Raw genomic sequence first — 17,560 nt, 5'->3', positions numbered from 1 at the left:
TTTTTTTTTTTTTCTACGTCTATAGCTTCGTCTATATTTCTTCTTACCTCAACCTCTGTTCTAGCTTCTACCCAGCAACTTAATTCATGTATTTATTACTTGCACACTTTCTCTTCTAATCTCCCTATCCCAACCATTTCTCTCTCCAACCTAGCTTGCTCAACCCCAACAGTACTGTTCCACCCAGAACCCAATCCATCCTTCATTTCTCTCTTCTTAATTGACAACGTACACACCATGATATCCATTGCCTCTAACAACAACAACTCTGTTGTTGTTGAGACGCCGGAAATCTCTCCCACTCTGATCTCCGACGTCGTTTCCACCTCTCAGACCCAACCGGAGAAGCAGCAGCCAGCCATCACCACTCATCATGATCATGTCTTCAAATCCAAGCTTCCGGACCTTCCCAACATTTCCAACCACCTCCCTCTCCACACCTACTGCTTCGAGAACATCTCCGACTTCTCCGACCGACCCTGTCTCATCGTCGGCTCCACCGGAAAAACCTACACCTTTTCCGAAACCCACCTCATTTCCCAAAAGACCGGAGCCGGCCTCTCCAAGCTTGGCATCACCAAAGGCGATGTGATCATGATCCTCCTCCCAAACTGCGCCGAGTTCACCTTCGCATTCATGGGAGCTTCCATGATCGGCGCCGTCACAACCACAGCCAACCCCTTCTACACCGCCTCCGAAATCTTCAAGCAATTCAAGGCCTCCAACGCCAAGCTCATCATCACTCAATCCACATACGTAGACAAGCTCCGACACTCCGGTACCAGCTCTGATCAATACCCGATGCTCGGCGAACATTTTCAAGTGGTCACCATCGACGACCCTCCCATGAACTGCTTACATTTCTCAGTCCTCTCAGACGCCAACGAAAACGAACTTCCGGAGGTTTCCATTGATCCAGAGGACCCTGTAGCGTTACCTTTCTCTTCAGGAACTACAGGGCTTCCAAAAGGAGTGATTCTAACTCACAAGAGTCTGATCACAAGTGTGGCTCAGCAAGTGGACGGAGAGAATCCAAACCTGTACTTGAAGGAAGACGATGTCGTTTTGTGCGTGCTGCCATTGTTCCATATCTACTCCTTGAACAGTGTCTTGTTGTGTTCTCTCAGAGCAGGGGCGGCGGTTTTGGTAATGCACAAGTTTGAGATTGGGACGCTTTTGGAGCTCATACAGAAGTACAGAGTGTCTGTGGCGGCGGTGGTGCCACCGCTGGTGATAGCGCTGGCGAAGAATCCTATGGTGGCGGACTATGATCTCAGCTCTATTAGAGCGATCTTATCCGGAGCGGCGCCGCTGGGAAAGGATCTAGAGGAGGCGTTGAGGAGCCGTGTGCCTCAGGCGGTGTTGGGCCAGGTAAATTAATCCATCGTATTACCATGTATTACATGTTCTGTCATACAATTTTACTTTTCACTTGTCCATTTTTAGTCCGGAACATAGGATAAGACAGAACGAGAATGACATCCCAATCGTTAATCAGAATCTAATTCTCCGTTAAATGCATAATATATAGAGAATTAAACTCATAGTGCATAATTCTCACATTATAAATGCATGTGAGATTGATGTTTGTTCTTAAGTACAAATCTAACTAAAAACATCTCTTCTATTTAATGACATCTCTTCTATTTAATGAAAATTTCCCCAAGCATTAATTTAACTAACACCCAATAGTTTGCCTTCAATATGAAACTACACGTGGTCATCCACCCTTGACTTCTTGAGTTTAATTTTTGAATTGAAATTACAATAAGAAAAGTGTGTACTCAATTTCAATCCTAAATAATAGATAAACGATCATAAAATTTATTGTTATCAAATGACATAACAGATATAATTTTTTTTTTAAAATATTTTTTATATAAATTGGATACACCATGTTAAAAAAATAATTCTATATGGATTGGATCCATCATTATTCAGTAATGGACGAATTTCAATAAATAATTTTTGGTGTTGTATTAGAGGAAGAAGTTGTGAAATTTTTGGAATTTAAATCATTAAGAGTGGGGAAAGTTGCAGTCTCACTATCCTGTAATTGAATTGAAAATGGGAGGGATCGATGGCATGTGGGGGAATTGTGTCAACAAACCAACAGAGAAGGAGGGATGTAGACAAAGACAAGGCCAGTTGAAGTGTGTGTTCATAAACTAACTTACGTGGTCACATTGGTTTTTGATGAATCCCAATCAAATGGTCGTAACCTATTTTTGATTAGCATGCAATCCTTACCTACCTCAAAAATTGAAGAAAAAATAAATATCATTACCTACCTCCATCAATCTTCATCAAATGTCGCCGTCTGTTAGCCTCGGAATTTGGTTGCCTAGCTAGCTTGCCTTCAATCGTGAATGTACAGTAGAATTGACCAATACAAAAATAACATAATAACATAAGAGTAATTTATAAGTTACTCTAATTTGTAATTTAGAGTGATCTCTTTACATAATTTAAAATCAAATTTAACATTATTACAATCTCACACTTTAAGATCAAGTTTTTTCAGTAATTGTACTCGTGTGTTACAATTTAAATTCTTCGTAATTTGCTTTGGATTTCGAATTTTTTGATCCCATACTAGTTAGGCACTTAGGCTTAATCCTCAAGAGTGCATCAAAGTTGATGGAAGACATGTCATAATCGATCATCATCCTGATCTCTCTGATTTATTGGATCGAACATTCAGTAAAATGTAGTAGTAGCGTGACTGAATCAATGTGAATGGATATATATGCAGGGTTATGGGATGACAGAGGCAGGGCCGGTGCTATCAATGTGCCTGGCATTCGCAAAGCAACCGTTTCCAACGAAGTCAGGGTCATGCGGCACCGTGGTTCGAAATGCAGAGCTCAAAGTCATCGAACCCGAAACTGGTCGCTCCCTCGGCTACAACCAGCCTGGCGAGATTTGCATCCGTGGCTCTCAAATTATGAAAGGATATTTGAACGACGATGAGGCCACGGCAACCACCGTAGATGTCGAGGGATGGCTTCACACCGGCGACGTTGGCTATGTGGACGATGACAATGAGGTTTTCATCGTTGACAGAGTTAAGGAGCTCATCAAATTCAAAGGCTTCCAAGTATGTTTCATTCATATTGCTTGATCCATTCCACATTTTGGATCAATACGTATGTACGTACGGGAAGTTATATCTTAGTTTGATTTTGACGCAGGTGCCACCAGCTGAACTAGAAGCCCTCCTTGTATGCCACCAATCCATTGCAGATGCAGCTGTTGTTCCGTAAGCACTTGATTTAATTACAATTTCATTTTATTTAGACATCGATCACTAATTAATTAGCATTGTATGTTTGTTGTGTGACTAATTTATTCACGTACAAACTATATCATCTTGATTTTGTTGGGTACGTATATATGGCGTTCTTACAACATACGACGAACAAGTGCAGGCAAAAAGATGATGCTGCAGGGGAAGTTCCGGTTGCATTCGTGGTTCGATCTAATGGTAATGAACTCACTGAAGAGGCTATAAAAGAATTTGTAGCAAAGCAGGTATGTATCTGATCATTAATCGTGTGCCCAGCTAGCTAACCATGGCTTAGTTTCCAGGCCAATTGCTAACATTCATGCATATGCAGGTGGTGTTTTACAAGAGACTGCACAAGGTCTACTTCGTGCATGCAATTCCGAAATCTCCGTCTGGAAAAATCTTAAGAAAAGACCTCAGAGCCAAGCTAGCCACTCCGAACGTTTAACTAGTCACTACTCATACTCCAGTATCCTCATGTTTTACTTCGCTTCTTCACACATTTCTTTTGTTGTAAGCTTGCATTGATTAATTGCCTTGCACGAAACGTGCCTACTTCATATATATTACATAAGTGGATCGATCATGATCGAATTGTATCATAATTTTGATGCTGTCCGTTGCAGTAAATAAACACTTAGAATCATTTTTCCAATTAGCGTGAACCCCTGATTCTTTGAATAAGATTTGTAATGTCATACACAATGAATTTCTGTCTAAAATCTCTCTCTCTCTCTCTTAAATTTTTTCTTTCTTTTTAAAGGACTGGTGCGGCTGTCTTTAATTCTTGATTAATGAAATTGCATAATACAGTGAGGGACATAAAGCCTGAACCAATTAACAAAGAGTGGAAATAATCCTTGTATTATTATTATTTTTTTTTTTTTTTGAGGGACACGGAATTAGGTTCCATTATATTAACAACGTCTCTCCGTCAAGCTAGAAGGATTTGAAAATCCTTCATAATACATTGCAAAGTACAATTCAGTCTGCATAAAGCAGAGCCATCTAAAAAACTAAACCAAAACTAAAAAATGGAGAAAATAAAAACCCTACACCTGTCCAACCCTAAAATCAAAGCAACCGACTAGACAAGTAATAACGCCTGAGACCCTATTGATGTACATCATCACTCATCAGTCAGCAAATAGCTACGACCAAGGACTGAACCAAGTAAGAGCACGTATTCAAAACAAAACAAAAAAACAAACTAGGCTCTCCCCCCACTGGCCCAAACCGAGCCAAATCCAAAGGGTAGAGAAGGAGACAAGGACCAGCCCACCAGATAGAAGCCCAGGGAAGCTGCGGCCCAAGGCCAATCCTACACCCCACAACTCGGCCCCAAAGATCCAGCCGAAATGACCAACCGATGGGCAGCCCAACTTCAGCATTCCGGCGGCCTCCCTCTAGCCCCCACCATCATTGAAGAAAGAGAAGAGCTCTTGATGTTACGTCCCGTATCTCAATGTACCGGTTTACTAGTCATTTGAATGGTAAACAGCAATTACTTTCAATTTTTACTTTGTTTCGATACTTTTAGTGTCCATAAATGTTGATTTTTTGTTCGGATTAAAATTTGAGAAAATTTTCTTCTAGAAAGTCGTAGAGGACGTTAAACTAAGTCCATGCATATGTGGTACGTAAAAATCGGAGTTCGTATGCAAAAGTTATGAATGAAATCTGCAAAGTTACTGTTCATGGTAAATTTCTATATAAATGGAAAGTTACTGTGATAGGTTTCCATTCTTGGTAACTCTCTCCCTCTCTTCGTCCCCGAGCTGTCTCTCTCTCCTCTGCAACTTTGGCGTCCTCTCAAGTCCGGTCACTTGGGAGTGAGCCCGCGACCATCATTCTCTTCCTCTCCTCTTCCTGGACTCGCCTGCAGTGGTAGCTCGGTGAGTCTTAGTCGGAAAACAAAAAACCAAGTTCAAGAACCTTACTGTAGCAGTTTTGAGTCAATGCCAGTATCTTCCGATTCCGACCACTTCCGGCGATAAACCTTAGTCCATTGGAAGCGCCTTAAGACGTAGATGATACTCTCAAAGTATTTGGCAGCGATTTGAAGAGTGGAGGAAGAATCAAAGGTTTGAATTTTTATCTCACTGTTCATAATCTGGGTTTGCTGTGTTCATAATTGTTGAGGCAGTTCTAGTTGCTTTCTGGCTTGGCAGCAGTTGAGAGAAGTGTTTAGGAGGTTGAGATGGAGTTGCTGCCAAAATTTAGTGGCCATCGGAGGTGGCTGCTGGTACTATTTCAAATTATGATTTGTAATGATTTTCGATGAATTATTTTCTGAGGTGGTTTTCAGAATTAATTATATTTCTACTCGTCGATTTGAGATTTTTAAAAGATTTTTCGAAATGAAATTTCGATGGAGTTATATTTTTCTTATTTATTTATCAACCTTTGGTTTTGGCATTGGGAATGCCTTAGTGATGATTTTGGATTTATGAATTGATTATCGGAGATGGGATTTTTCAATGAAATTATAGTTAATGATTACTTCTCGCCTATTTGTTATGGTTTTGAGAATATTTTGGCGTGCATGGCCACGTCATTGGAATATACTTTTTTTTTTGTTTTTTTATTTTTTCGTGAGATATTGGGGAAGCTTTATGGATTTATGAATGTACTGGTTTTCAATTGTTTTCCTCACCATACTCGGGTCGTTCGGATTGTGTCTCCTCCTCACTTACTTTGTGTTTGTGAGTAGCAGTTGAGGTGATTTATTCTCCTCCTCACGTGAGTGGTAGTCGAGGTTATTAGTTCTCCTCCTCACACAATCTATGTGTGAGTGGCAATCGAGGATATGTAGAGCCTAAGAGGCTCCTTTACCCGTATGGTGATATTTTTTCCCCATATCCTATTATTATTTGACTAGCAGGGCTAGTCTGATTTCTCTTAACCAGCGAGGCTGGTATGTTTTCACTAGATTTTGAGTTTAAAGAAATTTGTTTTATAAACGTTGCATGCATCGAGGTTTTATAAGCTTAAATACATGGGAAATTATTCAAGTTTGCTTCTTTTAAATTATCTTGATTATTTATTTTTGTCAACTCACACTAACGTGTTTTTCAATACTTTCCCCTGGGCCCTTCGATTTCAAATACTCAGTTTGCAGGCTATACTAGTTGAGGTCGGTCATACATGGAGTTGCAGTATAGTTGTCACTGCTTCCGCATTGTAGGATCTATCGATCCTTCACCCTCTTTACTTTTATTTCTATTATACATTTTTTTTTAGAATTGCTCTGATAACCTATTGGATTAATATTATTAAGTTGAGATTTGTGTATTGTGAATTGGAAGATGTTGTGATTTGGAGAGCAGGGTGGCTCCAGGAGAAAAAGGATGGATTGCTTAGAAGTGTGAATGTCTTTCTACAGGTTTTGGGTAATCCATTTTTATGGGAAGTTTCGCCAAATTTTTGTAGAATTTTTTCTAAGGTGGGCCCCGCAGGGTCACTTCAGATTTCAGGGTGAAATCCAGGGCATATCTTGTCACCTGACCTCCGACCTGGAATTAATAGATGACGCTCAAAGGCGTCTCCTCAGAGCCTCCGCAGTAAATCAGTAAACCTCTGAGAACAAGCACCTCCCCACCACGGATTCGATCTGTTGAACCCGAAGCCTTAAACCACCACCCTCACCCCACAGCCTTGAGCCGCCGCGATCGGAGCCCGTCACCACTAGATAGAACACACCATACCCTCAAACGCTTCAGCCTAAAGCCGTCACGAATCGGAGCTGAACCGCCTCGAAATGGGCCTTTGAACAATCCCTAGAACCCGACATCGCCAAAGGAGGACCTATCGCTCCCTCTTCTCACCGTCGCCTTGGTCTGGACACCGCACATTAGCCGCCACCACACAAAACCCTAGGTTTCGCACCTAGAGGTCGCTCCATATTGTTCGGAGGCCTCCGCTCAAAGCTTCTATAATTTAGCTAGTTGGAAGTTTGTTTCCTATAATCCTTGTATTATTTGTTAAACAATGATTAAACAAATCATTTAGGGATTTGGTATTTTGTCAATTTAAATGCGTTATAATGATCACATTTCACCAATTGTGAGATTAAGAAATATGAAAATCTGAAGAAAAATGAGGTCTTATATGGTTTGCACTCTGCATGTTACAAATTGTATTGAGATAGCATGTCGAAAACATGTAAACCTTCCTAACACTATTTTTCTTTTCTTGAAATTCTCCCCGCACCATAAGCTCCACATTCATAGAGCATAATTTCTAGAATGTGTTCCAATTGACGGAACACCAAAACTTCAAACGAATATAATTTTCTTATGATTTTTTATTTTTTATTTTGAAGAATTGTAAAAAAAAAAGTTGCATCATGATCTTTGAGTTTTATCAATTTGAAAAGTATTGAAAAATAATTATTTGAGGATGAAAATTTTTTGATGAGAAAATAAGAATGTGATATTTTGACAGAAAAATCTTGTGCTATAGCCCACAATTTTGTGGAGAAATCATGATTTTAGTTATTTTTTTATTGTATTTTATTATTATTATTTTTTGAAAAGAGATAAAATTTTTGTTTAACCAGAATCAAAGAGTAATTTTGATCCACTTGTTCACCAAGTTAAAACGTAGTTTAATTTTATTTAATAGTTCCTATTTAGGGTTTTTGTCCATTTACACCATTTTTAGAGATTTTTTTCCCACTTACCCCACTAAGTTTTTTTAATTCCCTCTTACCCAAAACACTCTAAGGAGGTCTTCCCTAATACCCCATTAAGATTTTTTTTTTGTTTTTATTATTTTTTAATACCATTTTACCCTCACCTTTGTTACTTAGAGAGAGAGAGAGAGAGAGAGAGAGAGAAACCATAGGGGACTTCGCCGGAGTCCGGTCACCGGCCGCCGGATTCCGGCCAACTTCGCCGGAATCCGGTCACCGGCCGCCGGATTCCGGTCACCGGCCGCCGGATTCCGGTCACCGGCTACCAACCACCGGAAAGTTTGTTTGCCCCCAATAGACGTCTATTGCCTCCCAATAGACGACTATCAGCCATGTATTGCCCCCCAATAGACGTCTATTGCCCCCCAATAAAGGGGCAATAAACGACTATCAACCATGTATTGCCTCCCAATAGACGTCTATTAACCATGTATTGCCCTCCCAATAGACGACTATCAGCTATGTATTGCCCCCCAATAGACGACTATCAGTCATGTATTGCCCCTCAATATACGTCTATTGCCCCCCAATAGATGTCTATTGTCCCCTAATAGAACTTTCGGTTGCCAGAATATGAACTAATCTCCCTAAATTTAGACAAATAAAACTCTGTTTAAAGAAAAAAAATGAAGAAATTATATCAATTTAAAAACGTCTATTGCCCCCCAATAGGCGCCTATTGCCCCCAATAGACTTTTTGATTACCGAAATGAGAACTAATTTTTCTAAAATTACACAAATATAACTTTAATTAAAGAAAAAAAAGAGGAGATTATATTAATTCAAAACGTCTATTGCTCCCCAATAGACGTCTATTGGGAGGCAATAGACCAACAACTCAGCCATTTTTGTTAAATTTGCATTATCATCATCAATGTACCATTCGTGCAAAACAAACCTCCACATACTATTAACTCTTTCTAATTATGACAAGAAACACCCAGTTTAGTTATAGATTATATCACCAATGTCAATAATGGAGTCGGAGCTCCCTTCTCAAAACAAAAAAGGAGTCCGAGCTCAAGGACCCAAATTCCATACCAAATAATCTATCGGACCTTTAATAAACATTTCTTATTTTTTTCTCGGATTTCCTTCTCGGTTAATGTAAAAGCCATTGACCACACCCAAGAGAAGCTACAAACACCACTTTAATTTGTCTTTGATTCTCATTAGTGTTGATTTCAGTTGGGTTTTGTTTAAGTAGAGGATACCAGAATAGCTTTTGTTAGGTTGATCTCTCTGTTCAAATTCTTTCTATAGAAAGATCAATCCCAACCTCAGTGTTAACAAAGCCATGACTCAAAAGCTATCGACCACACCCAAAAGCTATGGGTTTAAAGTTTCTTACCAGACCAGGCCCAACCCGGTTTCAGTTCACCTCATCGATCAACAGCTCATCTGCACGCCAACGTCGTTCGACCAGAAACCTGGTGCAGCACCGACCTCAGCGACTTCGGCTACGGCGCGGAAGCTAGTCTCTGAAGCCTCGACTACGGCGTGGCGGAGAGAGACAGCGCGAAGGAATCAGAATCTGGTTTGGAAAAGCTCTCTGGCGCGGAAGCTCGTCTCCGGCGCGGAAGCTCGTCTCCGGCGCCACCAACAACGACGCCGGCCCCAACTCCATGGTCCGGCGAGACGAGTGCAGGAGCTCTTCGGAATCCGGCTCGGCGCCGTCATGGTCACCGAGTTCATCCTCGCCACCATGTTCTGGAACTCCTAAGGTTGTCCAAGAACGCCTCGGGTTGGAGTAGAGCGTGAAGAAGAGAGCGCATAGGCCTGAATTCTACTCCGGCGAGGTGGAGATCGGAGGGGAAGAGAGAGAGAGAGAGAGAGTCGTGCTGTTGGGGGAGAGAGAGATGAGTGGCATAAAATGTAGTTTGTTAATTAGGTTAAGGCTAAAATTGACATTTTATTTTAAATTGGGTTAGTGAGAATAAAATTTTGTTGCTGGGGTAAGTGGGATAATTTTATCCTATTTTGGGGCATTTGGTCAAGGACCCTTCTTATTTAAGAATTCCCCAACACAAATTTCATCGGGCCAATGAAAACAAAGTGAATAAAGCCCAAGCCCATCCGTTCAGAAAACAGCAGTAGACCCGGGTCTAAGCTTAAACCCGCCATATGAACACGAAACACAAACCCTACAAAAACCCTGAGTAGTCTTCTACCGTCTTCTATGGCCTTTACTCGCAATGCAACATTTTCTTGCTCTTCAAGACAGCATTTCCCCCAATAAACCCTCTCTCATATTTTCCCAAAAAAACCCAAGATTTAATTAAACCCAGTAAGTAGTAATGGCGAGGACATATGCACTAGGGCTCATCACAGCCGCTGCTGCCTCCGCCTCCTTCTCAAACCCCAAGACTGCTTATGCCGACGGCCCTTTCGGCTTCTCCCCCTTTTCTTCTCCCAAGGCTCCCCAGATTCCTTCTCCAGTTCAATCGCCGCCGTCCGACTCTCCGGCGGCTGCTGGGGCTCCTCCTCCTCCTCCTCCTCCGCCGCCGAAGCCTCGCAATGATTACCCGAGGACTACTTCGGCCGGGTTCGATCCCGACCCGCTGGAGCGCGGTGCCAAGTATGCCAAAGATATCAGCAACTCTAAGGATGCCAAAAAGGTGAGAGCAGTTTTGGGGTTTCTGTGAAGATGGGTTTTGTTCTATTTCATGCTTCCAATGTGTGTTTGTGGTTACTGTGGTGTTCGGTGAATTCATTATGACCATAACAAATTAGATTTTTTTTTTTAAAATCAATACGATTCGATTTTCCCAAGTATATTGGCCCCTAGTTCATGTCTTAATTCAATCAGTCTTTGAGAAATATATACCGAAGGAGTGTGCTACTACTAGCTGTGTATTCATTTTGTCTAAACTTACATGTACTGAAAAGAAGGGACGGGAAAGTGTTAGTTAATTGCGTCAAGCTTGATGCTCATTTAAAGGGAAGTGATGGTTTCTATGCATGGTATAGATATTTGAAGTTCTGAAGAAGCAAGAAGAGACGAGGCAGGTTGAGTTGTCTGCGAAGGAGGCCGAGTTTAAGGCCATGCAAGCTCAAGCTGAAACTGTGAGTTTGTAGTTATTTCCCCATTGCTCTGGCTTTAGATTAATTTCCTTTCCTCTGGGTTAGTAGAGGTTATTTCCTCAATGTGCTGAAGTCATTTACTTCGTTACTTGACAGGAGAGGCAAAGGGTCATCTATGATGAGCAAAAGAAACTAGCTCAGCATCAAGCGCAAACAAAATCTCAGATGGCTCGCTATGAAGATGAGTTGAAAAGGAAGAGGATGCAGGCATGTGCAACCTTTTTACCTTTAGGGATGTCATACTGAAGTTGTTTATAAAAAACAAACTAATATTTAATTGCATTCTGTTGATGTTACTGTAGGCAGAGAATGAATACCACAGAGATAGGAATAGAGAGCTTGTAAAAATGCAAGAAGAATCATCTATCAGACAGGAGCAAGCTCGACGGGCGGCAGAAGAGCAAATCCAAGCACAACGTCGTCAGACAGAGCGGGAAAAGGCTGAGATAGAACGTGAAACAATAAGAGTGAGGGCAATTGCAGAAGCAGAAGGGAGAGCACATGAAGCAAAACTAGCTGAAGAGGTTAACAGGCGAATACTAGTAGACCGGGCAAATGCGGAGAGAGAGAAATGGGTTGCTGCCATAAATACAACTTTTGATCATATTGGAGGTACTGTATCTTGTTTTCTTACTTTGCATTTTATGATGTTCTTATGGTCCTGAACCTATTTGAATTTGAGCTGAGCCTTGTTGGCTTCTCATTTATCTTCTGAGCTGTACAGAAGATAAAATAAAATTATAATATATACATTGTAAGTGTACCTTTAGGTTGATCTTCTTCTAACCAAATTGGGTTTCTTTGTGCCTACAACAAACAATGGAAGTTAGAACTAGATCAATTTACAATAGTTTTACTGTTTATGAACTGTTGATCCAGAATTAGCCATCTTTTGCAGGGGGACTGAAAGCCATTCTGACGGATCAGAATAAATTAGTTGTTGCCGTTGGGGGAGTGACAGCTCTAGCTGCAGGTGTTTATACAACAAGGTGCGTGTTAAGTTTGAAGGATATCTACAGTATTTTTCTTTTTTCTATGTCTGTCTGGGGCTTGCCTTTGGGAGACTGCATATTGGTGTTTCCATAGTCTTGGTGTATCAAGTTATTTTGTAGTTTTCATTTTCCTGAAAAAGTAGAAATCTTTGCTGGCGTTTGACTGAACTGGGACCAAGTCTTTAGGACTCGGATCACTAGTACAGTTATTTCCCAACTAAATGCCTTGTAAGTGATAACTGATATGTTCTAGCATTGAGTATGCTTTCACTGAATATTTGATCTCTTCTGGCATTATAACTTATAAGAGATTACATGCTGCCTTCTTGGAATAACATGTCTGTTCCCATTCATGACTTTTTCATTTGCTCTCATTTCTCCACTGCAGAGAAGGTGCAAAGGTGATATGGAGCTATGTGGACAGAATATTGGGACAACCATCCCTTATCAGAGAGTCTTCTAAAGGGAAATACCCTTGGTCAGGGTTATTTTCACGTTCCCCGTCTACGAAGAATGGGAAACCCTTTGGTGATGTCGTTTTACACCCATCTCTTCAGAAAAGAATAGAACATTTAGCTGGTGCAACTGCAAATACAAAATCTCATCAGGCACCCTTCAGAAACATGCTCTTCTATGGTCCTCCCGGAACAGGGAAAACAATGGCTGCTAGAGAGATGGCTCGTAAATCTGTAAGAGATCTGATATTATGCCCACTGTTTGTTTAAATTAGTTGCATATTCAGCTTGGACACCTACTATGTTGATGTATGGCTTATTTGCTGTCAACAAGAGATGAAAATTTAGGAATATACAGATTTAGGAACTGTGGTTTTGATGTTGCATTTATTTATTTATGTTCTTATAGTCTGCTTATTTGATTTTTGATATTTTGGCTTTTGCTGCATTGCTTTTATCTTGATTGGTAAATTTGAGTGAATATATGGACATTTGCTATCATGTTAGATGGTTTTTGATCTGCCAAGTTTTGATTGATTATTTCGATTCTTATCTTAATCTTGACTCATCTTTATATCTGATGTTTTCCTTAGGGATTGGATTACGCACTGATGACAGGAGGGGATGTTGCTCCACTCGGACCGCAGGCTGTTACCAAGATACACGAGTTATTTGATTGGGCCAAAAAGTCACGGAGGGGTTTGTTGCTTTTCATTGATGAAGCTGACGCATTTTTGTGCGAGTAAGTCATACAATCCACAGGCATGAAAATGATCTAAACTAGCTGTAGTATTGTAGATGAGAACTCAGGTAGAATGATTCACTGAAAAAATGAACTGACAGTTGATTGTTTTAAATGAACCTGCAGGCGGAACAAAACCTACATGAGTGAAGCTCAAAGAAGTGCACTCAATGCTCTTCTATTCCGCACTGGTGACCAGTCCAAGGACATAGTCCTTGCCCTCGCCACAAACCGTCCCGGTGATCTTGATTCAGCTGTGTCTGATCGTATTGATGAAGTGCTTGAATTCCCCTTGCCTGGGGAAGATGAACGCTTTAAGCTGCTAAAGTTGTATCTGGACAAGTACATAGTTAATGCTGACTCGGGGAAACCTGGATGGTTCCGGAACTTGTTCAAAAGACAACAGCAGAAGATAGAAATGAAAGGCTTGACAGATGATATGCTGAGAGAAGCAGCGGCTAAGACTGATGGATTTTCTGGGAGAGAAATTGCAAAAATGATGGCAAGTGTCCAGGCGGCTGTTTATGGGAGTGAGAATTGTGTGCTTGACCCAACCCTATTTCGTGAAGTTGTAGACTACAAGGTCGCTGAGCATCAACAGAGAAGAAAAATGGCAGCTGGAGAGAAAATTTAATGCTAATGGTGTCCATTAAATTGAGTTCTACCATTAATTATCGGGCAGTTTGTTTTCATGTGGTTAGAGCTAGAGAAATGCCGACTGACATCCACTAAACCTGCCCGTGTTTTTTAATTTTGCGGTGAGCGCATGAGTTTTATTCATCATTCGAGGGGTTTTTGGTATCTTACATAAATTTAGTGCTGATTTTTTTGGGCTCAGTGCTGATCTGATCTTCTCAGTTCTCATCTGATGAGGACTGGGAATTATTTGTATTGATATACGTATAATTCTAGAGTTGTATTGCTTCGGGCCTTAAGCAGTGCTAGTATTAATTAATAAATCTTCTAGAATAAATATCGAAAGCAAGTTCATTATAAATTCATCTTTTCAGTTCTATCACCCTCGTCCCAAATTGAAATGAAAAGAAATTCCATAGACCCCTCCGTAGTCCTGTTGGTTCATGAAAATTGATAATGAAGGCAACGAGATTCAGACAGACTGGGTTAGTCAGTACTCTTGACTTGAACAATGAGTAAATGAAGAAGAAACTCAACTAGTAACCGTTTGCAACAAACGACCTTAACTAATAACTCTAACACCATCGAGCTAATCATAAACAGATAAGGTAACAAAAATGAAAAATGAAATACAATATCCATTCACGTCTGAAGAACAACACAACAGGCATAATCAAATCCTTATTTCACTGATTACGAAGCACATAAAGGTGTTATCATTACAAATTTATGAAAAGGTCTTCAATGAAGGACTGCCAAGGAACTTGCCGAGGGAACTTGCTGAACTATCACTGCCCTGTTTCTAGTGGTGGTGATCCTGCACATAGCGAAGACCGCAATACTTGCAGATAGCCGGCTGAGGAAGGTCAAGGCATATAAATTCAATCGGGTGCCCTAGTGCGGGATCGGAGTCTGCAATCAATAAAAGTTTCAACCCAAATAAATTGTAGACCTTCTTCAGAAAGTTTATCAAATTGATCTTGCAGTATGATTCATAAAGTAGCTTCTCACATGGTAAATGTAAATGAAAAACAAAGGAAGCAACAGGAAAACTCACCCCCTTCACATGCAACAATCCTGCCCTCAACCTTGATGGGTGGAACTTCGTTGATCAACTCCATGGGGGACTTCTTACTTGTATCCTATTAACAAGGGAGACATAAAGAGGTTCAGTGACTTATATCTATCTTATTCGTGTGAGAATCAAATGCAAATAGGAAACTAATTCGGTGGAAAAGCAAGTGGAAAGGTCAACAAAAGCAACCAATTCTCTTATCCAGAATATTCATTGTTCTACAGTTAAGATGACAACAAGAACACCATCTGAACCAACACAACGTCTTCACTGCTAAAATACGCTCAGAATTTCACCCACCCACAGGCAGCATTTCATTGAAATGCAGGCTACCTTGAACACTATTACATTGCTTTCTCAATGTAGTCTAGTTCCGAAAAATATGTGTCCGGCAAACTTCATTTGCAGGTTGTTCTATTTCCTCAAAAGCCTCTGTTATTGCTAGAGGAATCTCCCTCCAATATAGCATCCAAGGGAAATCTAATTCTACGGTGCAAATAATGGCTGAAATTGTGGGGAAAGGCAAACTATCTAGCATGGATACCTTTAAAAATGGGGATGAATAATATTAGGCCTGGTTTATGCATATCTGAATAAAGATTAACTACTCTATGCAAGTACAATATATCCCCGGAGTTAGATTAAGAACCAGAAAAACCAAATATAATCAACCACCCACAAAGCTATGTCCTTTTCTGCAAAATTGAATTCGAAAAGCGAAATATAGATCCCAAAACTAGGTAAACGTAAATCATAGCAATACTTGACGAAAACTTAGATTAATGTGAAAGAATTGGGTAAAGCTGAGAAACGAAACCTGCATCCATTTGGCAGTGTGGTTGCTGATTTGACTCCGAACGAGGCAGAAGTTTCTGGTCCCCGTCGATCCCAAACCCGACGATGATTTGATTAGGGATTTCACCAGTCTGGACGCCATTGCTGATTCCTCTCCCAAACTCTGAAAGCACCAAACAAACAGACGGAAATAGAGCCTTAAGAAAAGGCCCAACCAAGGCCCGTCTAAAACAAAACGACTTGCCGTTTTATATTTCTGAATTCGTCGATGTATTCAAATTTCAAAGCCTTGTCTCTGTCCCGGTACCGTGTACACAGCTCCATGATCAAGCTTTGTAGAATCCAACTACCCAAAGCCACCAGAATTTCAGACCTTCTCAACCGAAGCTGCTTGACTACGAAAACTGCTGGAAATTTGGATGTACAATCTCCTCCAAGTATCCCGGACCCGGAAACACTAGCAACCCAGTTGTCCAATTGCACTAGTTTATCCGAACTGAACCAAATCCATGCCCACATTAGCAGAACCCAATTCCTACGTCTCCACCCAGCCCCATTTCACTGGAACAATATCATAAGGTCATACACCAGACGCGATGCTCCTACCAAGTCGCTCTTTGTTTACGTTTCCATGTCACGCGCCGGTGTTTTACCCGACTGCTACACCATCCCCATTGTTTTGAAAACACTGTGTCAGCTTTTTGCTGTGGGGATCGGCAGGCAGCTTCATTCTGTGGCTGTGAGGATTGGGCTCGACTCAAATGAGTTCTGTGAGAGTGGGTTTATTAACTTGTATTCCAAGGCGGGAGAGTTTGAGAATGCACGGAACGTGTTCGATCAAAACCCTGAGAGAAAGCTGGGTTCTTGGAATGCCCTCATTGCGGGGCTCTCGCAAGGCGGGCGTGCTAGGGAAGCTGTAGAGATGTTTATAGAGCTTAGGAAATGCGGGTTACTGCCGGATGATGTGACCATGGTTAGTGTCACGTCAGCTTGTGGTGGTCTGGGTGACTTGGGGTTGGCTCTTCAGTTGCATAAGTGTGTTTATCAAGCTGAAATCGTTGCGGAGAAATCGGATGTGCTGATGTTGAATTCGCTTGTTGATATGTATGGGAAATGTGGGAGGATGGACTTGGCTCACAGGGTGTTTTCGAGGATGGAGCAACAGAATGTGTCGTCGTGGACGTCGATGATTGTGGGGTATGGGATGCACGGGCATGTGGATGAGGCGCTGGAATGCTTTCGGTGCATGAGGGAGGCGGGAGTGAGGCCGAACCATGTGACCTTTGTTGGGGTGCTCAGTGCATGTGTTCATGGGGGGACAGTCCAAGAGGGAAGATATTACTTTGAAATGATGAACAAGGATTATGGGATAAACCCTCGCTTGCAGCATTATGGATGCATGGTGGATCTTCTTGGCAGAGCGGGGTTGCTTGAGGAGGCGAGGAAAATGGTGGAAGACATGCCGATGAAAGCAAATTCGGCAGTCTGGGGCTGCCTGATGGGAGCCTGTGAGAAATATGGGAATGTGAAGATGGGGGAGTGGGTGGCTAAGCATTTGCAAGAACTAGAGCCATGGAATGATGGGGCTTTTGTGGTTTTATCTAATATCTATGCCAGTAGAGGTTTATGGAAAGAGGTTGAGAGGGTAAGACGGATTAGGCACCAGAGAAAGCTTGCTAAGGTTCCTGGTTATAGCTTGGCAGGAAGTGCAGATTGAGATTCCAGCATCATGCCAGCATATAATGTCTGGTATTTGAAAAGAATGATCTAATAAAATTGAAATTTTTGTTTCGTTA

General features: G+C 41.3%; 4 protein-coding genes across 4 annotated transcripts; 3 read left to right on the top strand and 1 right to left on the bottom strand.

The window, feature by feature from the left end:
* The first annotated feature begins 19 nt into the window (after positions 1-19).
* On the top strand, positions 20-3,994 carry LOC112185523 (4-coumarate--CoA ligase 2). Its single transcript, XM_024323782.2, has 5 exons — positions 20-1,371; positions 2,756-3,100; positions 3,195-3,262; positions 3,432-3,534; positions 3,621-3,994. The coding sequence occupies exons 1-5, from the start codon at positions 238-240 to the stop codon at positions 3,735-3,737; spliced, it is 1,767 nt and encodes a 588-aa protein (XP_024179550.1). The 5' UTR covers positions 20-237; the 3' UTR covers positions 3,738-3,994.
* A 6,134-nt stretch (positions 3,995-10,128) lies between these two features.
* On the top strand, positions 10,129-14,243 carry LOC112185503 (ATPase family AAA domain-containing protein 3). Its single transcript, XM_024323763.2, has 8 exons — positions 10,129-10,603; positions 10,956-11,051; positions 11,166-11,276; positions 11,372-11,681; positions 11,968-12,058; positions 12,450-12,750; positions 13,110-13,258; positions 13,385-14,243. Exons 1-8 carry the CDS (start codon positions 10,283-10,285, stop codon positions 13,890-13,892), a joined length of 1,887 nt encoding a protein of 628 aa, XP_024179531.1. The 5' UTR covers positions 10,129-10,282; the 3' UTR covers positions 13,893-14,243.
* Positions 14,244-14,484: 241 nt separating this feature from the next.
* Positions 14,485-15,946, bottom strand: LOC112185514 (NADH dehydrogenase [ubiquinone] iron-sulfur protein 6, mitochondrial). The gene is made up of 3 exons (XM_024323771.2): positions 15,787-15,946; positions 14,952-15,036; positions 14,485-14,806 (listed from the first exon to the last, which is right to left on the bottom strand). Exons 1-3 carry the CDS (start codon positions 15,904-15,906, stop codon positions 14,697-14,699), a joined length of 315 nt encoding a protein of 104 aa, XP_024179539.1. The 5' UTR covers positions 15,907-15,946; the 3' UTR covers positions 14,485-14,696.
* Positions 15,947-16,043: 97 nt separating this feature from the next.
* Positions 16,044-17,553, top strand: LOC112185496 (pentatricopeptide repeat-containing protein At1g77170, mitochondrial). Its single transcript, XM_024323753.2, has one exon. It carries the CDS (start codon positions 16,087-16,089, stop codon positions 17,479-17,481), a length of 1,395 nt encoding a protein of 464 aa, XP_024179521.1. The 5' UTR covers positions 16,044-16,086; the 3' UTR covers positions 17,482-17,553.
* Positions 17,554-17,560: the final 7 nt, after the last annotated feature.

This window comes from Rosa chinensis, chromosome 1 (assembly GCF_002994745.2).
Source record: "Rosa chinensis cultivar Old Blush chromosome 1, RchiOBHm-V2, whole genome shotgun sequence".
Lineage (NCBI taxonomy): Eukaryota > Viridiplantae > Streptophyta > Magnoliopsida > Rosales > Rosaceae > Rosa > Rosa chinensis.
The sequence above is the reverse complement of the archived record's forward strand: the minus strand, read 5'-3'. Positions and strand labels throughout refer to the sequence as shown.